Source organism: Callospermophilus lateralis, chromosome 6 (genome assembly GCF_048772815.1).
Source record: "Callospermophilus lateralis isolate mCalLat2 chromosome 6, mCalLat2.hap1, whole genome shotgun sequence".
NCBI lineage: Eukaryota > Metazoa > Chordata > Mammalia > Rodentia > Sciuridae > Callospermophilus > Callospermophilus lateralis.
This window is the reverse complement of record NC_135310.1, coordinates 140,713,272-140,737,168: the sequence shown is the minus strand read 5'-3', so window position 1 is coordinate 140,737,168 and position 23,897 is coordinate 140,713,272. Positions and strand designations below refer to the sequence as shown.

The following is a 23,897-nucleotide window of genomic DNA, read 5'->3' as shown; positions in this document are numbered from 1 at the left end:
CCTCCTACCTCTACCCCAGCCTGGAGAACCAGCCCATGCGCTATTGTAACAATCTACAAAGTCCACCCTTTGAACAGTCTCCAGACTCAAAGGCATGAAAGTATTTTCTGCTGAGGGGCTTTCTTCTTTTGCTTTTTCTTCTCAAATCCTTTTAACTATACTTAAAACAATAAAAAAAAAAAGGCAAGAAAGAAAAATATAGGGAATACTGTACATTTGTAGTAGGAGAGTAGCGAACAAATTTGCATGCTGTGTAAGTGGAAAGTCTAATAAAAACTATGCCTCTAGTTTTAAGGACCATTATTTTAGGATTCATGAAGTGGGCCTGCATGGGGTTGTCACTTGGTTAAAGTTATATAAGCATATTTTTTACTCAAGGTAAAATTGAGACAGGAGGAACCATGATCTGCCTCCATCAGGGGGCATTTGTTGAAAACAGACAGTCTTTTTTCACTTGAATTAGAAGTGATTCATCTGCAGCCTGGGAAAAGATGCCCAACCTACCCACATTAGAGTAGGTTCCAGGATTCCAATGTGAGAAGGAGTTTTCCAGCCACATCATTGCGCTATGATTTTTTATTTGTTCTTGTCTTGTTTACATAGATAGGTGGCAACTCAGCTCTATCTTGATCTCCCAGGGACCGCAGGTCACCTGGAACTCAGAGTTTTCAAGGAGCACTGAGGTCAGGACCAGGAGAAGAGATGGACAGGTGGAGAGTGAATGGATGGATGTTGCTGGTGTCCCATCTACAGGTTGAGAGGGTGTCCAGCAGCGTCCTAGACAGGAGGGAATGGCAACGGCTCAGACACTCAAGGGAACACGCTGGACAGCCAGCTCAGTAACCTCAAAAGAAGGGGACAGTGGGCAATGCAGAAAGTCCATCCCCACAGGCAGCAGCATTTCCTAGTTTCTGAGCTAAGCACCTCTGAATCACAGTGCCCTTGCTCTGTGACCTTGAGCCACACTCTTGCTCCCTTTCCTGTCAGGCCTCAGTTCACCCATGTAGAGATGTTGGCATATCACGTAGGGCTCCCCCAGGCCTCCGGCACGTCACTCACGTCTCTCTTGTTGTTCTGTGTCCTAGGAATAGAGCTGTGTCCGCCTGGAAAACGGTTCATGATCACGATGGTGGCGAGCTTCGTGGCCATGGCTGGCCAGTTCCTCATGCCCGGGCTGGCCGCCCTGTGCCGGGACTGGCAGGTGCTGCAGGCCCTCATCATCTGCCCCTTCCTGCTCATGCTGCTCTACTGGTCGTGAGTATCTTCCGCGTGCGTCCCTGTCATTCACATCCCCGCACGCTCAGGGCACAGGCCCTGTGATCCCCAGACTTCCCACAAGTCCAAGCCCGTCACCCAGCTCCAGTGATCTGCCTGGGGCCAGTCTGGCTTCACAGCTCCTTGCTGCAGCCCCCCACCCCCCAGGGTTACTTTGACATGAATTTTTATGAAAGGATTTGCAAGCCAGGGTCGGGCGTTGGGGGGGGGGGGGGACTCATGTTGGGAGGAAGACATGGAGATGTCAATGAAGTGATGTCGAAGCTTCCTATCTCCTCTGGGTAAGGAGTGGGCAGACTTCAGCCTGTGGGCCAAGTCCAGCCCACCATCTGTGTCAAGTGTTACTGGAGCACAGTCCTGCTCAGGTGTTGACACATGCCTTGCCCAGGGACACTTTCCTACTGAGACAAGGCAATAGAGACTGGGAAACCCACAGAGCTGAAAGTGCTTCCTATCTGGTCCTTCAGAGTAACTTTCAAGTTTTTGACTTGCTGACCTTAGAGGGAGGAAAAAAAATACAATTGAACGCACTGCTCTAGGGGATATGACCTCTGGACAACTGAAATTTTAAAAGGTTCAAGAGGATTCCTGTTCAGCCAATATTGAAAAACCACTCTATGGGTAGAGATTGAAGGAAAAAAAATAATTCTCTGACCCTTTTTATAGATGCTTGCCTCCTTCCCTCCTTCCCTTTCCCTTCCTTCCCACATTCTCTTTCCCTTCCTTCCCACCTGTCCATGCCTGCGCTTCACCCAGACATTCAATACGCCATAGTGCACAGGATACGCATGGCACTGCATGGTGAAGTGTAGCACCTGCCTTAACTTCACAGTTCTGGCACCTCCCATTCTGGTAGCAAAGCCACCCTCCCAGAAATGAGGGTGAACCAGTGAACAGGCGCATTTTCCTCAAGAGCTAGGCCCTGCTGGCTGTGTGTGACAGGAGAACCTCAGGGGCGGCAGGAAGCCAGCAATAACTTGAACAAAAGGGTGGGAGGTGCTCACCAGCTACAGCTGCCAACACCAGGCTCCTCCCCAGCCCCAGAGCCAGGTGAAACCCAGGACACCCTTATACCTCTAGCAGGGTCTCTAGAAGCCAAGAATGAGGTCGTTTCCTGGGAGCAGAAGGGGATCATCCACTGTCTTCCTTTTATCTTATAAGGAAGGCCTTCCTGTCCCCTGCCCTGGGGCATCTGCCACTAGGCTTTGCCTGTTGGAGAATTCGAGGGCACTGATTTATCTAACAAATGCTCATTCTGTGCTTGACCCTGTGCCAGGCACAGACTGCGAGCACTCTACAGACAGCGAGTGGCTCACTCCTGGTGTCTTGTGGTCCACTGTGCAGAGCACAGAGCTGTGGTCCCCTAGCTGGCTCCTGTTGGAGCCTGGACTTGGAGATAGCCACTCCAGCCACAGAGCTGAAAGTGCTTCCTATCTGGTCCTTCAGAGTAACTTTCAAGTTTTTGACTTGCTGACCTTAGAGGGAGGGAAAAAATAAAACAATTGAACGCACTGCTCTAGGGGATATGACCTCTGGACAACTGAAATTTTAAAAGGTTCAAGAGGATTCCTGTTCAGCCAATGTTGAAAAACCACTGCTCTATGGGTAGAGGCACTGTACCCTGCCTTCCCTCGGCCTTTGTCCCTCATGCCTGCCCTGCAAATCCTCTACTCAGCTCTGCTGCTTCCTGAGGGCACTGGGTGTTGTTCGCCCACCCAGGGCTGGAGGCCTGGGATGGGGGAAAATAACTTCTCAGAGCCTCACACCCCAGGAAGAACAGACAGGACTATTTCTCTGCCCCCACCCCCTGCACCTGTCCCAGGTGGGAAGAGACCTGGGGCCAGAAGGGCCTGGAGAAGGGCCTGGAGACCAGCTCCAGGTCTGTAGGGCTGGCCTATACTGGGAATGGCTGGGGGTTTTGTTTATCTTTTTTTAATTTAAATTTTAGAAATACATTGAGGTTAACGACAATCAAGATAAAGCATGCATTTATTTAAACACGTTACAAGTTACAATAAAATTTTTTGAAAATATACAAATTTAAAAATAGAATTTTATCACTTTTGAAAAGGCCTGCAGGGGACTTTAACAAGTTAAAGTGTGCCCGCGGGAGTGGCTGGGCAGTGGTCCCAAGTGCCATGCCTCGTGCTCACTGCTCCCTACTGCAGTCAGGCTGCTGTGTCTCTAGCAACCTGCTCCACACTTGAGTCTCTGCTTTCTCATCTCCATAAGAAGTAGGTCATAATAGTTTCTACTACACACAGTTGTTTGTAACAGTGCACGCAGTGGGGATGCACAGAAGCAGTCTGGAAGGGAGACTTGGGTACAGAGCCTCTTTGACAAGTTGCTTAACCTCTCTGGGCTTCAGATTCATCAACACTCAGGTTAGGAAAAGTCAATTTGAGAAACACTTAGAGTGATGCCTATCACTTAGTGCCCTCTGTGTTGATGAATATGTTTAATATTATTATATTTTATTTATATTATTATTATTGATGGTGCTTAGCACATCAGGCCTGTAAGTTTCTATAAATACTAAATATTAACTAATACAATTACTACTATCATTATATCACCTCTTAACACGTATAGGAGTCCAATGTAAAAGGAAAGAATCAGTGATGAGGGCAGGGGGTCTAGCTTAGTGGCAGAGCACTACCTCAGCATGCATGAAGTCCTGGGTTTGATTCCCCAGAAAATTGGGGGGAAAAAACGAAACAAAACGTGGTGGTGAGAAATATATTCCACCTTTGCCTACCAGTCTTGAAAGGCTCCACAAGAATTACTGGCTTTGAAAGACTGTGGCAGTGCCTGCCCTTTTTCATCTCCCTAATTACAGCCTCTTCCCTTCTGCTGCAGTAGGCTTCTCATTCCACAGGATGCAGTGGCCTATTGGGGAGAAGGGCTGAGTGGCAGCACCAGCCGGCACAACCAGCTGTTGGTGGCAAAATATTGAAAGTCGCTCACTTTGCTTTAACAAGCAAGTATTTATTGCAAGCACCCAGGGTGCCTAGCTGCATGCATGATGTTTTGGAGTAACTCTAAGGAGCAGGCATGGAAGCGCACGTGTTAATGAGAACTATAAACCCGTCAGTGCGAGGCGGAACCCCCAGGGTGCGGGTTATTAGGTTGGGGGGGCAGTGAAGACAAAGGTGTGGAGAGATGGGCCAGAAGGGATCTCCTAGTCAAGAGAGAGGACTGAACAGGCAGAGGCCTGTTCAAATGCTGGATAAAGTATAATGTTAAAAAAAAAAAAAAAAAAAAACAATGCTGAGCTCCAATGTGACAAAGAGAAGTTACCAGGAGCCAGGGCAAGAGAAAGAAATAGCTCAGTGTCTGAACCGGAAAGAAGCCTAAGGAGCTTGGGTTTGAAGACCTGTACAGTGTCTAGAACTCTCAGGCTTTGCCATGGTTTGGATGTGATTTGTTCCTGTGCTGGATGCTTGGTCCTCAATTTGGTGGTGTTGGGAGGTGGTGGAACCTTTAAGAGGTGGACCTAATGGGAAGTAATTAGGTCATTGGGGGCGTGTCCTTGGAGAGGGCTGAAGCTCTTCTCATGGAGCAGTTAGATCTCATGAGGATGGGTTGTTATAAAAGACTGAGCTGCCGCTAACTGAGCAGCTTTGCTCCACCACACCCTTCCACTATGATATTCTGCCTCACCTCAGGCTCACAGCAATGGAGTTAGCTGACCATGGACTGAAACCTCTGAAACCCTGAGTCCCAGATAAACTTTTCCTCTCTAAATTGTTCTCATCGAGTGTTTTGGCCATAATATTGAAAACTTGACTAACACAGATGCCATCTGCCATAAAGCACTCACCAGAGGTTGAAATGATGGGGCCCACTCATCTTGGGCTTTCTGCCTCCAGTACTCTCTGCTAAATAAATCTCTTTTCTTTATATACTATCCAGTTGCGGGCATTTTGTTATGAAAACAGAAAAAGAATACAGGCTCTTTGCAATTAGAACTGAGCTCCTTAAATAAACACAGGAGTCAAAACCATCAGTGACAACAGGACTCGAAAGTCTTTGCCCACCATAGGAACTCAGTTCCAAACTGGCTGGTTCCCTGGACTGTGGGCAGAAAGACTCACCCTAAAAAAATAGGAGTCTTAAAGTCTGCATCATGCATGGTTGTGGGTTCCAAATTCCAGCCACCTACTAAGGCTGAGAAATAGACTTTCCAGGGTAAACAATAGAACCTCCCATGAGCTAACTGAAGGCTCACATGAAAGAAAATTCTTGCAAAAGATGAAATCACAGATCTCTGAGAAAACCATTAGGAAGATCAAAAATTATAGACTGGGGAATTTGCATTTCAGGAACTATAGAAATCAGAACAATCTGAGAGAGAAGTTAATTTGGCTATTATTTATTGAGTAATTACCAGTTCCCCGTGCCAATGCTATTCTAGATGCCAAATATACTACACATGATTAAGTCACCACTCCCTTGAGAAATACAATGCAGGGGTGGGAGGGATCCCACAGACCACAAATCCATAAATAAGCAAATACTGTGCTTCTAGATAATCAGCACTGTGACGAAAATCCAACGGCACAGTGGGATGGAGGGTAGCGAAAGCCTGGGCAGCTCAGAGCTCCTCTCTGAGGAGCTGAACCTTGTGCTGACACCTAAAGAACCAGAGAGAAGTCATGCTGAGTTCTGGGTAGAAAAGTGTCCCAAGCCAAAGGGAACAGCCAGGCAGAAGCTTCCATTGGCTCCTTCTGGAAGGGGCAGAGGAAGGTCGGTAGCCACTGGAACCTGGTAGACAAGAGGGACCGGTAGAAGGAGACTCGGAAACGTAGGTGGGGCTCTTTCAGCACCATGTGCCTGTTCCAGAAAGCTATGGAAATGTGTCAGAGGGTTGTAAGCAGGGGACTAGCAGGCTCTGGTGTGTGCTCAGAGAGGATCTGTCTGATGTGTGGAGAACAGACCCAGCACAGGTGAGGGTTAATGTAGGGATAGACAACTGTAAAGACCACTGGTGTGAGATGCCACGGTGCCTACACTAGGAGATGGACAGGGTCACCTGCTGAGGTCTCATGGGAGGAATGCTTTAGCAGTGAACCCAGGGAAACTTGCCAATGGACAAGAGGGTAAGAGGAGGAGCAGCGAACAGGGCTGGTCCATCCCATGAACTATGGAGGCCATTAGAGTTTGGAGGGTGACAGAATGAGGTAAGCAGTTCATGGAGAACCTTAGAAGGGGAGGGTTTCGTTCTTGAGGACAATGGGACTTGCTTGAAAACAGTGTGTTCTAAAGGCAAGCTTTACTGTTATCTAGGTGCAGTGAGGTCAACAGGTCAGGAGCGATTGCCATTGAAATGATAGTTCGTTGCTCACAGTTTCCAGGAGGAGGGGGCACACCATGCCACACAGGGCCACGCCATGCCACACAGGGCCACACAGGAAATCACCAACATCTGTCAGGCGGCAGAGGAAAGGAGAAAATGTGGGCAGGAGCCTTTATTGTGGGTTATTCTCCCAATCCCGCCCCAGGAAAGAACAGAGGAGACAGGGTAAGAAGGCTTAGGACTATCTAGACTGACTACTTGAGCAGGCTCTGGGACATAAAGTTGTCCCCAGTTGTCTGATACCTGGTCCTGCAGTGATTAGGGCTGGCGGAGAGCAGCTCAGCATGTGAGTCTGAGGTAGGAAGTGATTTTTGGGGGGGATGTGGGCTGTGGATTGTTGGTATCCATGTGACTCATGCATTTGAAGGTGAATCTTGTCCTATCTCTAGGAATGCATTAACCCTGGGAGTGGCAGTCTCCTGAGCATCAGTAAAGTCCCAGAATGTCAAAAACATCAGAAAATCAAAAGGTCTGATCAATAGGCAGCCCTTCAGCAGCTACAAGGTTACAGAATGTTCTGGAATAAAGTGACCACAAAGATGGAGAAGCCAGCCAGCCCAAGGAGGCAGCAGTGTGATGTACCCAGAGATTAGACAGGAACTTGTGACGGGGTATGGAGGGTGCAGGTGCTCTTGGTGACAGGGAAGATGTGACCCATGAATGGTCTGTGCCCTGGTGAGTAGAGCCAAGGCAGGAGAACCATGTCATCCCAGAGGTGCCTGGGGACGCTCATAACGCATTTCCGTGCCTGGGCCAGGCAGGACCCACTGTGGGTTTCCCTGTGGGCTTAGGTAGAAGAAGAGCTGCCAAAGCCAAGGGCCAGGGAGAATGAAATGATGCGCACCCTGGAGCTGAGCTGTGTGTAAGTGCGCTCCACAGGATCAGATTTAAGCTCTTTGTCCTGAAGCAAGAAAAAAAAGAGAGATTGCATGTGATATAATCCCTGCCACAGGTAGTAGGTAATTCCTCTAATAGACTCAGAGGCCTGAAGCTAAGATCCACCCTGCCTTTGTCCCAAATAGAAATACTTGTTTAGTCACTTTGTGAGAGCATTTGTCATCCCTTAGGACAGGGCAACAGGAGCTTCAGTGCCAATCTAGAAGGAAGTCATACTAACTGGTCCTTTCTCTAGAATAAATGAAGACTTCTTTCAAGCTCGTGGCCCAAAAAAAAAAAAAAAAAAGAATGGGAAGAAACAGTCAAGATCTAAAATAGAAGAAAGAGGGAAAGCCTAAGAGGAGTTCTGTTTAGATATGCCAGGAAGATAAGCGGCACATGACTCAAGAGTGGAAGAGGATGCTGGCTGGAAGCGCCACTACATTCAAATTGTACAAACTGGGAAAAGGTGCCCCTTCTAGGACTGCAGCCTGAACCGGGGTGCCAGCTCCTCCCCTGGCCAGAAGCCCTGTGCACAGCACCATCTGCTGCTGTATTTTGAGGTCCAGGTCTGAGTTGCATTAGAACATCTCTGGAGATGGCAGGGTGGACGTTAGGGAAGGTAAGACGTGGGACAGGGTGACAACTGTTTTTCTGGGTGGAATTCCCTACCAAGGAATGACAGGAGGGAGCACGCTGTCCATGTGGTGTCTGTCTGAAGTGTTCTGGAGGGGCCCACAGGAAGTAGGCACTCCAAAAGGCTCTTTCCCAAGGTGCTGGTGTGCGCAACACCTTACCTCTGGGTGCATTTTTTCTAGTGCACAGTTGGGATCTGGATTCAGTGAGCAGTCCAGGGACAGCTTACTGGACACGTGCCTGCCCACTGTTTCTCAAGCGGTGTTTCTCTAGGTGTCAGGACTGTCATCACAGTCCTGCCTCAGGGAACATCTTGACACAGAAGGGAAACTACCCTGTAATTTATATCTCGTGTCTCCTCTGAGGCAGAGGCATACGTTGTGACGTTCATCAACTTGAGCAGGTCTTAAAAAGTTTAGGACACACTTTCCCCAAGATCAGCTGCAGCCTTTGTATGTGTGAAGATGTCTTAACCATCCTATTCTTGAATGAGGTCACAGTTGTGGTCAGTGGGATTATTCCTGTTTTCAGATGGGGAAACTGAGGAATCAAGAAGCTTTGGCAAAACACTCATAAGTAGGGAAAGTCATTAAAGACTGGTTTTCAAAAGCCAGTGGTTCCCAAAGTGCAACCCCAGGACTGAATCTAAGAATCAGTGTTTCCAACAAATTCCTAAGTGAAGGCTGATGCTGCTGAATTTGGTGTCCGAGGGTCGGGTCCCCTATGAAGAGCTCCTGGGGTGCCGCTGGACCCTGAAGTTTGAGAAGCAGTCACGTGTCAGCAGAAGAAGTGGCATGACCTCCTGCATGGGAGGGTGGGACCTGGTACACTTTGGATGGAGATGTTAAGAAGACACAAAAGGACATCCTCTGAGTCATCCGTGTAGAAATTCATAACTTTGTAAATGAAAGAGGCTTCCAGGGTCTATAGTGAAAGGAAACAGATACCACCTTGCGAGAGAGAGCTGATTCCCTGGTCCAACTTCACTGCCAGGACAGATGCCATCTTGACCATCTCAGACAGCAGACATCGCCAGTATTCCCAGGAATGATGAGGTGACAAAAGCTTGGTCCTAGATGGAACCACTTGGCACCCTGGACACAGACACATGTTGGCGGCTTCCATCCTGGCTGGTCTCTGTGTAACAGGCGGAAAGGTTCCTCCTACCTTGCTTAACCTGATCGGCCACCAGCAGCCACGGGCGTCTTCTCTGAAAGCTGTTGCTGCTCACAGCCAATCCCTCCACCTTGTACTGTCTCTCAGGACTTTTCAGCAAGTACCTAGTGGGGAAAGACCCTCATCTTGCATTTACCTGGCACGCATGCTTTGTGTGAGGCGCTTAGAGGAAGCACAGCAGGCGTGCTCCAGATGCACGAAGACAATCATGAACTGCATCCTGTTGGGTCGGAATTTCATTCTGATGAGAGAAAGAAGTGGTTGGCAATCAGCACGATCTTCAGAAGCATTGGGGACAGCCATAAGAAGATAATCAGCCATAGGGGAAATAATGAGGAAATGAGAGAAGGATTGGGCCGCGCTGCCTACCGTTGGAGCATAAGTGATAGTGTCGATTCCCCAAATGAAAGATAAATGTTAATATGGAAGAAAAGCCCCGCTTGCCATCATAAAGAAAGCACCAGCTGGGAAGGGCGACAGCTTTGAGGCTCCTGGGGGCAGAAACCCTTAGGAAACCATGTACATGCTGAAAGGGATTTTAATTATTAAAAGTTTCCAGAAAACTGCCACTGTGAAACAAACAGATGGCCTCAGGTTAGATAAATGTCCAGTTTGAAAAAATAGTAATAATTCCAATATGATCCCAATTCTTTAAATATTAAAAACATTTTAGCCATAATAATAATAATTTTTAACATTTCTTGAGGGTTTGTTTGGGAGAGTCAAAGACTCTCTTTATTTTTTTGTCATGCAGTCTCTCTCTGTTACTCAGGCTGACCTTGAACTCCTGAGTAGCTGGGACTATAGACATCCACCAGCCCTGGCCCAGGCCAGACTTTGTTTCATAGTCAGACTATGCTTTCAAATCCCTTGCCCCTTTCATCCTCCCGAAGGCCCTCTGAAGTAGATGCTAGGACAACCTGGTGCAGATAAAGAAACTGAGGGACCCAGAGATTTGATGGTTTGCTGAAAGGCCTGTAGCGCTAAGCAGGGCTGGGGTCTGAATCCTGCGGGTAGACGCTAAGGCTGACCTAAAGGCTACCAGCTACTCAGCTCAGTCCTGCACTCCATGGAGCTGCTGAGCCCAGGAGGCCCCTGTGTTACTGAGCACAAGATGCACTTGGCACAGAGCAATGCTTATTCAGGAAGGATGCCCTGTGTCCTCTTTTTCTTTTTTTATATCTACTACATTGTTTAACAATTATAAGAACATTTCTTAAAACCATTAGAGTATCACTACCTACCCTGATAGAGGCTTAATAAAAATTTAAATGGATGAATTAATTTTGCTGCTTATTGTTAGAACGATTAAAAGAGCCATTGAAAATTGTATAAATGTGTGGTGTGTGTGTGTGTGTGTGTGTGTGAAATCCAGCAGTGATCAGTGGTTCTTCTTGCCCAGACAAGAGACACAATACCTTCCTCCTTCAAAAGGTTTTATTTCAAAAAGGGGGTCAAAATACTACATTATACAAAGAGACTTTATTATCAATCAAATAAGGGCTGTGGAATTCCCTGCACACAAGGAGGGAGACTGATTTCAGTTACATTAACAATTAAGTCAGATAGGAAAATTTCTCCCTCAAAGGAAAAAGGAAGAAGCAAATCATAAAAAGCCGTAGATTCTAGGAGTTTGAATAAATGTGCAAAAATTATTTTTTAACAGATTATTAGTTAATTTAGGGAGATGTATTGGAAATAAAAAAAAATCTTAGTCAAATCCTATTTTTGTCTACAAATTATCTAGATTGGGGAAAGACTGGATAATGCTAACAAAAGACAAATGTAGAAATACAAATGTACTCCATATTCCAGTGGCGAAAATTGAATGAGCAATTAAAAGTGAGATCACAATGTTCTCTAAATTGGTGTTTGGGGATTTGCTGATGGCATGGAATTTGAGGGAGCTCTCAGGCGAGAGGCTGCTTCATTTTGCCTCATTTTAAAATTCTGAGTACGCAGAGATTATGTAAAATATTAGGAACCCCAGTGGTCAACACAACAGCTTCCAAGGAGAAGTGGAAAGAGGCGTTAAGTGTGGTTAAGTGGGTTAAGTGGGTTAAGTGTGGTCATCCAATACCATGCACTGCACCACGGCATCAGGCTCTCTGCCCGAGCCAGCCTTGGTCCCTACCAATCCATGCAGACTTTACTCCAAGAACCACCCCACAAGAAAGCTGGTATTGCTTAAAGCTACCCCAAAGATCACTCTACAACCTTCCCTGGCAGAGAGCCACCATGTGTGCCTGCTTTGGAAGGTTGATGGGGCTGAGCTGTTGACAACTGGCTGAAATCAGGTATATGGACATCTGGTGACAGGTGTCTAGTGCTAAGTGTTTGCTACTGTCAGATGGCCAAAGTAGGGGACCCAGCCACCTCAGGGTTGGCCTTAGAGAATGGCAAAGCACACAGCCCAATCAAAAGAGTGGCAGCCCTGGACAGGAGACCAGATAGCCTCACTTAGTCATTGAAACTGCCTAAACAAGTTTCAATGAAACAAGCTTCCATAGGAGTTGGGAGAGGTGGGTGTGCGGTGATGGCTAGAGACACCTTCCAGAGCCAGGCATGAGGTCAGGGCAGGACTGGCAGGAAGCCACCCAGAAAATGAGTCAGTGTCTGCCACCCTGCTGGGGACCAGGATTAGAGCCAGCGGGTTGGAAGAGGCTGGTTCCCCAGGGGCTGGGGGAGCTGATTAGACTCCCTGTGACAGGCTGCAAATACAGAGGTGCCAATAAAATCCCCATTAGATGCAGGAGCAACAGAAACCCGTATTCTTTCTGCCTACTTGCCTCTTCAAATTGTTTTGCAATATCACAACTTCTTTATCATTCGCAGAGGTGCCAAAGCAGTTCCCCCTACAGCATTATATTTTGAATGCCCTATCCACCTTATACTTTCTGTAGCCTGATAACCACCTGTGTGGATAAGTCAGTTTAAGGGGCAAGAGGGGGAAAGTGGAGTTAACCCAGCTATATTCCTGGTTATAGATTCTAGATGAATTCATATTTTAATTGAATTCCTAGTCTTCATCTGCTTGTGATATGAACCGAGGAACATCTTGAATTCATCTCAATTGTTATACATTCAGAGTTGGTTAATTATGGAAAGATTAGCTCCAAAGACGTTTTGGGTACTGATTCTGTGCCTGGCACAAGCCTGAAGTACCATAAGAATATTTGCTCAGTGCATGGCCATGCTCAGCATGATTTCTGCCTTTCAGAGGGAGTGACTGTTAGTCCCAGGTCTAGATAATGTTGGAGCCAGGTGGGTCTTGCTGCCATTCCACCCACCTTCTCCCACAGAGTAGGGAAACTAAGGCCCAGAGGAACAAAGTAACTTGACTAAGGTCAAAGGCTTCCATAATTTTTCTATAACAGAATGATTATGGAGTCTAGATTTTTTGAAGAACTATAAAGACACAAAGTTATGAGTTTATATGACAGAAAGTTTAGTGGGATAGTAATTTCAATTTTGAAAAAAATCTCCCTGTTCTACCAAGAAGCTTACAGGGAGTTCATTTGCCTTAGGAAAACCTTGGGGCTTAACCATCCTCAGAGCCAATCTACATTTGATTTTAGCCAGTCTATGTTTACCCCTCCCTTATCTCCCAATTTCAAAGTTTAATAAAAACTTGAATTAAAAATATTCATCCATGTCCTATACCCTGAACTACACCTGCTCACTTTATTTTATATATATAGCAAACAAAACTAAAGTTTAAAAAGAAAGCCCATGTGAAACCATATCGACTAGTCGCAAGCTTATATTTTTAAAAAAGCTTTGAACCAGAAACTAATTATATTTTCCCAATTAGTACTTAATTTGATTCTAACCATGGACTGGTGGATTATTTTGCTTTTGAGACTCTTCAGAATTTCATAACATCGTGATGTTTGGTCATGCCCAAAGCGCCAACAGCTAGAATCACCTCTTTAAATCAGAAAGCACAGTTAGCACAGATTCACCCTTTTTCATGGGCCCATCCAGGGAAAACCTCATCTCCATGAAAGCCTTTGGTGACATTGCCCTCTCCCCTGATCCCACTTTGTGTGCATGACCCACTTAACAGATGCGCCACCACCCCCGCCCCCCGCCATGGGCTGGGGGCACAGCTCCATTGTAGAGTTCATGTTTAGCATGTTCTTCTTCCCAACAAGATAACTACGATAGTGTTCCAGACACCATGGTTCATCTCCACGCCCACCTGGTCTGGTAGGTGAACAGTGCTCAGTGAATGTTTATGCCATAAACATTCACTTGAATCCCAGACAGGAGGGTGTGCCTGTCTCCACAGGTGTCGCCCTAAAAGTAAATACTTGGAAAAACAAATGAATAACTTGAGGGTACAACTAATTTAATAGAGCATGAACGGTTCGTCCTATTTCCTTCCTGTATTTTCTTTGAGTAAATATTCAAGTACAGCAAATTAACGAGAACGCACACGCTACTCAAGAGAATTTCCAAACTGGCGTTTTATCAGAATGGATGTTAAATGAATTCTCAAGAAAGCAGCCTGGATAGGATAAAGAAATAATTTGTTATTTTTAAATGTCAAGGAAAAATGATCCACCTCGTAATCTGATGTAAAGGTCACAGTATTGAGTTTTAACTGCTGGCTCTAGTGAACAGTCACTGGGGTTAGAGGGACGGCATTGGGAAAACCAGAACAGCTTGAGGCTTAGCGCGACCTCCACTCCGGGAAAGAGGACAAGACAGGAATGTGTATTCGAGGCAGCTCCTTCCTGTGGAATCCTAAGTCACTGCGCTCCACAAAGTCTGCACTGAGGCAGGTACTGGAGGAGAAAAAGCAGCGCTCCTTGTCTGAACAGTGGCATTAATTCAGAAAGCAAAGAATACTTTCTATCTTGATACAGTAACATCATTTATGTGATGCCACTGGGAAAAGATTTTACATTAAAATTTTTTTCCATTGAACTCTTCAAGAGCCCGAGTTTTGCGGTAGCTTATTTGAGTAGGAGTCTTTCTAAAATCTATTTCTCCTGCTTTTTAAGCAACACTGTCAACCCTGCATGATGTGGAAAGAATCCTGAGACCCAGGTTCTGGGCCCAGGCAGGACTCAGCTGTCAGTGAGGGGTTGGGCCATGTGCAACCAAAGGTTCCCCCTCGACACCAAGTCCTGTTTGTCATTCTGTCTCTTCTTGGTGAGTGAGTGTGGGGCTTTCATGATGGTACCGGGTTGTTTGCATCAGGACAGTTGGATCCTAGAGGCATCCATAGCATGCCAAGCTCCTAAGCCCACAGAGAGACATGGGGACATCTCTGGGTCCCCTGTTGCTGACTGCTGTGTGGGGTTGTCTGGCCATCTCTCCCGAAGCATGGTTGTTGTCCCCTCTCTCTGTGGCCTCTGCCCTGTGTTTGTGGCTGGGGACTCTCTCTCCTAGAATTTACTCCTCAGTCTCAGTCCCGAGGGCTCTTCTGTGAAGTTAGCCTGTTTTCAGCGACTGGATTGTGTAACCTCCACAATGTTCAATCAGAGACCCCTTGCACTTAATTTCCGGTTCTTGGCTTTTTTTAGATTAATTGAAGCCACAGGGTAAGTGACCTGCTGAACCATGCTGTGGTTTTATGTTGGGTTTTATGTGGCAAGTACACACAGGAAAATGATGAGCTTCTGAGGTTTCATTGACTGTGTGTGTGCGTGTCCGCAGAATAGGTTAGTGCGAGTTTATCCGAGACCTCCAGAGGGGGGCCACGGGGCCCAGCACACAGAGCAGGGGTCTTGGGATCACCAGGGGGGCAAATGTGTGCCAGTCTGGAAATTTTAAAGAGTGAAACTGAAACATGGGGCACTGTGATATAGCAGAGGAAAGAAATGACCCTCAATGCTGTTTGTGCCAAGGGGTTAGCTTCAATTTTAATTGTATTTTTTTTTAATTGTAGCAAAATATACATAAAATTTGCCTATTTAGCTATTTTAAAGTGTCCAACTTAGTGGCCTCATTCATACTGTTGTGCAACCATCCCACAATTCTTCTCTAGAACATTTTCATCTTATAAAACTGAAATTCCAAACCTTTTAAATGACAACTCCACATTCCCTATCCCCATCCTCAGGCCCTGGCAGCCAACCTTCTGCTTCCTATCTCTATGAATCTGAGCCTAGGTACCTTGTATAAGTGAAATCAAAAGTGTTTTTTTTTTCTTTCTGTGGCTTATTTCACTGAGCATAATGTCCCTAAGGTTTACTCTTGGTCTATTGTTGTTGCTATAACAAAGTACCTGAGACTGGGTCATTTATAAAAAATAGAGGTTTATTTAGCTTCTTTCTAGAGACTGGGAGGTCCAAGAGCTCTGTGCTTTTGTAAGGCAGGGGCCTCCTTAGAGTATCAAAACATGATAGAGGGCATCACATGGCAAGACAGAGCTCTTATAAAGCCATCAGTTCCTTCATGGGAGCCCCCACCCATGACCTTATCTAATCTTACCTCCCAAGGTTTCCTTCTCCATTCAGCATATTCATTTGGGGATTAAGTTTCTAACACATGAAATCTTGGGACACATTCAAGCCATAGCATTGCATGTATCAGAATTTCCTTCCTTTTTAAGGGTGAATAATCTTCTTGTGTGTATATACCACATTTGGTTTACTCAGCCATCCATTGATAGTGTCTGGTAGAGAATAGATTAATCTGTGATTTGCTTAATTAAGAATTCCATAGCCAAACTCTTGCCCCAGTTCACTCAGCTCTAAGTCACTGATGATCATCCCACCTCTGGCTGTTGCTGGGACAATGTCATGAAGTGACTCATGTCATGGGGGGCACCTGCCACGCAGCCCTGCATTAATAGATACACGGCAGGTGACATCACATGGTTCAAATGCAGCTTCACCATCGCTGAACTGACAGTGTTGAACGTGTATCAGGGTCTGCAGCCACAGTCTGGCATCCGACATACGGGCATCTCTACAATGAATTGCCCGTGGGGCTCCATGAGGAGAGATGCGTGAAGGCCAAATCCACACATGTCCAGGTCTGGCTGTGCCTCCACTGGACTCAGGCCCAGTCTGGGTATTGTTACCAAGTTCAACAGAGGTTTTGAGGGTTCTGGAATTGTGACTGAGGGATTGTAGACCTTCTAACCATCCCCAAACATATTTCTGAAAGGGACCCCGATCCAATTCCTTGGGGCAGGTGGTCCTTTGGACAGTTTAGCCTTCTGCTCACATTCCCCTAGGGACTTCTGCTGGGACAAGATGGATCTGAGAGTCCAAGATGACCTGGAGAGCCAGTTTCCAGGGAGGACAGCTCCTGTGTGTGCTACTGTGGCTGTACACCCAGTCGGGCTTGGTAGTAAACTGGCAAGTGCCGTGAATGCAACACAGTGCTTCCCCGTGCTGTCTGTCTGCTCAGCCTGCCCACAGTCCGTCCATCTACATCTACTGTGCGAGCAGCCTGCACAGGCTGGAGGACATGCCTTCTCACCTCTCCATCACTGGATCAGCACCACACCTGGGAACTCAAAATGTGCTGGTGAGAGGCAGCTATCCACAGCCAGCACCCTCTCTCTCCATGCCCGGGGGACCTCAGGCACACCCAGCCCAGCAGAGCTTCTGCCTGCTTCTGCATGGTCCTGTGTGGCTTCTGCTGGAACACTGTGCTGTAGCAAGCATCCTCATCATGAACATTTTTTTAGAAGCAAAGAGAAAAATATCCTCCACTTTGCATCCTGCAGGGCTCTGTCCTAACTGCAGCACTCCTAACCCCTACTTCCCACATTGGAATTAGCAGGCCCACGCCCTTCCTGCAGGAAACCCAGGGATCAATGTGCCTCCCATCTTGGAGCAATCCAACTGGTCATTTGTCAGGTGTGAAAGTTGAGATCAGGTGTGAAAGTTCAAATACCAGCTCTGCCTTTTTTTTTTAAATTTGTTCTAATTAGTTATACATGACAACAGAATGCATTTCATTTCATTGTACACAAACGGAGCACACTTTTCATTTCTCTGGTTGTACGTGATGTAGCTTCACACCATATGTCGAGTCATACGTGTACCTAGGGTAATGATGCCCATCTCATTCCACCATCTTTCCTACCCTGATACCCCTCCCCTTTCCTCCCTCCCCTTTGCCTAATCCAAAGTTCCTCCATTCTACCCATGCCCCCTTCCCCTATTATGGATCAGCATCCACTTATCAGAGAGAACATTTGGCCTTTGGTTTTGGGGGACTGGTTTACTTTATGTAGCATGATATTCTCCAACCTGAAAATTCCATAATTTTATTCTCTTTTAATGCTGAATAATATTCCTTTGTGTATCTATACCACAGTTTCTTTATCCATTTATTTATTGAAGGGCATCTAAGTTGCTTCCACAGTTTAGCTATTGTAAATTGAGCTGCTATAAACATTGATGTGACTGTGTCACTATAGTATCCAGCTCTGCCTTTTAATAGCTGGATGATCCTAAGTAATATCCTTGAACTTTCTTTGTGTTTTCCCATCTGTAAAATGGAATATGAATACCACCATGTAGAAAAGAATTAAATACTTTCAGCTCTGAAAACTTCCAGTTCCACTCTTTTGGGGCTGTGGCGATAGCAAACTAACCAACTTTCTTTTCTGGTGCCTGGGACTCCCCTGGCTTGTACCTCTCCCCTTGCAGCATAGATACGTTGTGATGATAGGTACAAAGATTTGAAAGAAAAAAAGTACAGCCATCCTGGCCAAAGCCGCTTCTGGCAGCCAATTAGAAAGCCATCTGCCAGGAAAGCTATTATGGCTCTTCTGCCTCATCACCTCTGACAGCTGCAGAAGTCATCCTCCTGGTCACCATCCACATGTAAGAGTGTCCCCAGCAGATGTGGCCTCCAGCTGGCTCCTGTGCATTTTTTTTATTATTTTGTTGAAATATCAATATCTCTAAGGCTCAGCTATGTTCCTCCCAGGTCCTGGGCCATTGGCCAGTTTTTTGATTTGCGTGGCATTATTACATTATGTCCTAGTCAGGAGAGGTTCCATTCACTTCCCGTCATGTGGCCATACTGCGCATTCTCCAAACCAAAGCAACCTTCTCTGGGCTCCCTCGGAGGCCAACAGTGCAATGAGTCCTTTATGACTTTGCAATAAATTTAAATACAGCGAGCCCCTCATAAAATGTAAGTATTCCACTTGTTCGTCCTTTGGGCCAGTAGCATTCTGGAAGGCCTGGGGAAGATTGCTGAATGACAGTCCCAAATGGCAGTTGCTGGCTGGCCAGTGTCCTCCAAGTTAAGGGTGTGGACCCTCCAATCCAGACCACTGGCCTTCAAATCCCCATCTGCCATTTAACAGCTGTGTGAACCTGGGCAGTGTACTTGAACTTTCTTTGCCTGAGTTTTCCCATCTCTAAAATGGGTTAATGATAGTACACTACTAATGAGCTCCACATGGGAGACTGATGGAGAACCTGACAGCCAGCAGTCCAGTCAGGTGGTTTTTCAGAGCCATCTGCCACTAGAGACAATAGTGTGGCTACCAGGAGTCTTCCCACATCTCCAGGGAGAGCAATATTTCTGATTTCCATTCACTGCAGACTAGTTGCACTTCATAATGCCCAGGATCTTGCAGTACCTACACCAGACAGCCCAGCAGAGCCGTCTCTCCTGACAGCCCTGGACCAGGCTCTACAGGCTCTGTCTGACTCTCTCATAAGGAAGGGTGTGTGTGTGTGTGTGTGTGTGTGTGTGTGTGTACACATATGTATAACACTTGTATGTTTTACCTTAATTATCTACAAAGGTCTCCTTCTGCAAAATGTGAGGACAAGAACGTACCCCTCTGAGGTAGAAGTGTAGGGTCAATGCTCAGGACACTAGAGAAAAGTAATTTGGTGACCCGTGAAAGCTTGAGCTCTAAGGCCACTCCCACTTCACCTGTGAGGACCCACCATGCCTTTGAAATGGGTGCTCTCCTGGAAACCTGTCCTACAAGCTCTACGGTTCTCAGAGATTGTCTAGAAATGTGCTCATGGCCACTTCTCATAAGGATGTGTATTTACTGTAGTTGGTTTTTGGTTATCCCTTCTGATGTCTTCAGAACCAGCGTGTGCTAGAGAGTGCATGGCCACACGGGGGATTAGGCAGCGCCCCAGAGGCCTGTCAACCTGGGCATCCTTAGCCTGCAGGTGAATCCTCCGGGTTGGGGCTGTGGTCACTGCCTGTGCCTCTGAAACAGAAAAGAATCTTCTCCTGAAGGTCAGGGTTATGTGGGTGCAACACTGTCCTCCTGGGATTCAGTGCCTACACTGATAGAACTCCAGGAACAAAAATGTCTGCCTGTGTGCATGATGCAGGGCTTTATGAAAGACAGAGTGATGCTACTCAAATACAGGACTCTTCGTATTTTCCCTGAGACCTCACTCACCTCCTGAATCTAGGGACCAAAACTCTGTGAGGCAAGCACATTATCATGGTAGCCTCCATTCTGTGGGGAAAGCTCAAGGATGAATGTAAGAACAGGATGTGAGATGGCTGGAGCAATGTAACCTGGAGGTCTGTGGTGGAGACTCAAGTGCTCCAGGCTCCTGACCCCGGGGCTTGGGTGGTGGGGTGCAGCCTGACCCCGGGGCTTGGGTGGTGGGGTGCAGCCTTGCCCCCGGTGGTTGCTTCCACCCCCAGGCCTAGTTCTTCCCTGGCATAGCATTTGTTTATGACCTGGATTGTCAAAACCTTCCCAACCCTGCAGTTAGGGCCCATGATTTAATTAATGTTAATTTATTTGTAAAAGACACAAACTTCCCCGCGTCCTATATCATCCTTTAGTGCTTCAGAGGCCACCTGCAAAATAACTTGGCCTGTCAGGTTAACTTATTTGTATACTTTTAGGTAAGAGAAAATCTAATGAAAATCATAAGATGTTTAGAATCAAATCACAGACATAGCTAACAGGATACTTAGGTAAAATTTTGAAGTCTTAAATACATATGTTGAAAAAAAAATGAATGTTAATGATCTAGAGCCATCTCAAGAAATTAGAAAAAGACATTGCACGCAGATAGAAAGATGAAAATACGACACATGAGACCTTCAAACTACAGGGGGGTCAGCATAAATTATTGCATTATAAATGCTTAAAATATTGCATTATAAAGAAAAGATTTAAGAAATGCCAGATTTTAATATTTATATGATATGTCATGTTATATCTATGTGTTTCTATTTGCTTAAATTACGCTATTCGCAACTTTTATATCTAGAGGCCAGTGAGACAGATATTAATTCTGATGATTAACAAAGAATCAGTGCCTTCAAGTTAAAATGTGTGTTACTGTCGCTTTCCATCACCAGCTTTCAGAGCACAGCACCAGTAATGCTTTTTGTTTGGCAGGGGTGGGGGTGGGGGTGGGGGTGTACCGGGGATTGAACTCAGGGGCAGTCAACCACTGAACCCCATCCCTGGCACTAGTTGCTTAGTGCCTCACTTTTGCTGAGGCTGATTTTGAACTTGTGATACTTCTGCCTCAGCCTCCCAAGCCGCTGGGAACCAGTAATGCTTTTTCTAGCTGCTGGGTTCATTTAACTGGACTCCCCTGAGCTGGCATGGGAGGGGTTAGGTCGTTACAGTAGCTTCTCATCAGTGTCCATCATGACTTTCCGGATACTATGTAACTAAACTAAAATAGGCTGGTGACTAGACAACAAGAAGCTGGTACTACCGTCCTTAGTGTTGATTTCCACTTTTTGTCACTCCCAAGCCTGCTGCCTGTAATAAAGTTTTACTGGCACACAGCCATGTCCATTCTCCTAAGTGTTGTGCTACACACTTCACCACAAAATCAATTAATTGATAACAAAGCACCAGGGGGGAAGTTCTTTCTTCTCCCCTATTGAGGCTTTGCACAAGATTCTAATCTTTAAAAAAATATATATCTGTTGCTGATAAAACTTGAAAACAACTATGCAGGGGCTTTATTTCAGGGAGAAATAGCCTGCAGTTAGTAGCAACACTGAAATAATCCTGAAGGCAAGCTGTTAGACTAAGCCTTCAAACATGCAAAAACTGAAAATAGCAGTCAGGTTGGTTTGTTTTAGGAATAAGTTTTTAAACTTAAACATATTCTATTTATATTTTGTGACAAAACACAACAAAAGAATGCTTCAGTGAATTGGTTATACATGTTTTAGAAATCCATGGTTGGCCTGGGTGGTAGAGCACTTGCCTAGCATACAGGAGGCCCTTGGTTCAATCCCCAGCGCGCGGGCACACACACACACACACACACACACACACACACACACAAGTTATTTTGAAAGGTATACACTGATTCCTTGACACAGTTGATAGAATGTTTTCATATTGGCCACATTTTTAAAGTTTTGATTTTCACACTTTCTACAAGAAAATTGGACACGTCTCAGTGCCTGTAGTCTTGTCTCCCCCATTAGGCTGAGGAGAATCCAGCAGGTCATGGGCAGCGGGTCACACCTCAAGCCCTGCTCCTCAGCCCCCTGCAGAACCAGAAGATATTCAACAATTCCCTTTGTGTCTTTGAAGGATATTCCCTGAGTCCCTCCGGTGGCTGATGGCTACCCAGCAGTTTGAGTCTGCAAAGAAGCTGATCCTGCACTTCACCCAGAAGAACTGCATGAGCCCTGAGAGCGACATCAAGGGCGTGATGCCCGGTAAGTAGACTGTGGGCTGGTGAAGGTGTCCAGAGTCTCCGTGGAGCAGGCCATGATTCCTGGGCTGGTTTTTCTGTACCAAGCAGCTGTTCTGTTCAGTTCTTCTGCAACCAGTGATTTGAAGAAAGGCAGCAGTAACATCTAGAGGCTAGGAGTTAGAGCAAAATGAAATTCTCTCCCCTTTCTGGGTGCTGGTTTCTTTCATGATCACGTTCAACACACTATAGTGCTCACATTGCCCTTCCAAATCCAAAAGTGGGGTATGAGCCCACACCTGATCTTCACTGTGTATATTGGGCTTGTGGCACTCAGCCTGACCTGCCTGAACTCCCTGCCCTTTCAGATTTAAAAGCCACCAAAGCCCTAACTTGGGATGCATATCTACTATTGCCTTCCTGACCTCTCTTTTCCTAATAATGACCTTCAGAGAGCTGGCCTTTGTCTACTTCTGGCCATGACCTATTTGCTGGGCAATGGAAGAACTGGAAAACCATACTGTTCTTGTATAGTGGTTCAGATCCATTGAATTCTTGTGAATCAGAGGCATTGTGAATCACAAACTAGGTGGGGCTGTAAAGTGGGGGATCTATAATATTAGCAGAAGGTTGTTCACATCCAGATTCTTGGACTCAGAAATGTGGACCTAGGAGATGTGAATAAGCCCTGAGAACTTGGATTTGCAATAAGCACTAGAAGAGATTCTGGGATAAATGTTGTACAGACAGACTTCTGAAAGACACTGTAGACCCAAGTGCCCTATCCTGAAGACCTGGTATACATTGTTACTGTAAAATTTCCTAGGAAAATAATCGACAAGTCCCTGTCCAGGAGAGTGTGCACATTTCCTCCACCAGCAGAAATCCTTGTTATGACTGTTCATTCATTCAACAGATACCTACTAAATGCCCACTGTGTGTCAGGCACTGTTCTAGATAGAGCAAGGAAGGAAACAGGCCAAGGCTTGCCCTCAGGGGTCTTGAAGGCAGAGCCTGCATGCCGACAGGAAGTGGATCCCCATGCACTCAGAGGCAGGGGTGGAACAGCAGGAAAGAGGGATGGAGAGCGATGGTGAGTGACTGATGTGGGAATGGCTGGGCGAGCCTGGCTTCAAGGCACAGTGAGCAGGCACCTGCGCCAGGTAGGAGAATGTACCCTGCAGGTCTCCATTCCTCATAAGAAAGGGACAAGGGACCAGAACAGAGAAATGTCTAGCTGCCTTTCCATTAGACTCCTGAATCAGAAGATCTGATAACCTGGGTTGGTAGAAGTGCCACCGGTACGGCTGCTCAGCCAGGATGCCATCTCTACCTCCACCCAGAGGACAGCCAGCTGGGCCACCACCACCTGCTGGGCCATCACCATCTGCTGTCCTACCAGCCCTCAGCCCAGGAGGAGAATACAAGTTGACCCAAAATCCTGTCCTCTCTGGCATGAAAGATGGGAGCCTGGTCTGTTCTATGTGCAGAGTATTGAGTGCTAGCACCTCAAGGGAACATCTGTGGTCCCTTTGATCCAGGCGCAAGGATAGCAGACAAGATGACACATAGTGTTTATATGGCAGTCGCATTTCTAAATGATTTGCAAGTATTGACTCATGTGTTTAATCCTAAATGCTTTACATGTATGAAGCTATTTCTTCCCAACAGTCCTATGAGGGAGGAACTATAATTGTCCCCATTTGCAGATGAGGAAACTAAAACACAGAGACTAAGTGGCCTTGCTGTGAAACGGAGGTCACATGGCTACTAGGTAGTAGAACTGGAACTTGAATCTAAGAAGTGGCATCACTGGGCTGCTCTGAGAGAGGAAGGAAACCTTGGAGATGTGTGGGAAGGAAGGAGTATTATATTAAGCTTTTTCCTTGGAACCAGATTTGCTGGCTTTGGGTCATCCCCAGAGCTTCCCCAAATTTCTCCAGGCCTCTTTCATTAGCAGGTTCATGCTCTTGTGT

General features: G+C 46.3%; 1 protein-coding gene across 4 annotated transcripts in view; it reads left to right on the top strand.

The window, feature by feature from the left end:
* The window catches only part of Slc22a23 (solute carrier family 22 member 23), a 182,036-nt gene that overhangs the window by 130,179 nt on the left and 27,960 nt on the right, over positions 1-23,897 (top strand). For all 4 annotated transcript variants that reach the window (XM_076859136.1, XM_076859140.1, XM_076859139.1 and 1 more), the window contains 2 exons: positions 1,086-1,254; positions 21,819-21,946. In XM_076859136.1, the coding sequence (XP_076715251.1) occupies positions 1,086-1,254; positions 21,819-21,946 (297 nt within the window). The remainder of the gene's footprint in view (positions 1-1,085; positions 1,255-21,818; positions 21,947-23,897) is intronic.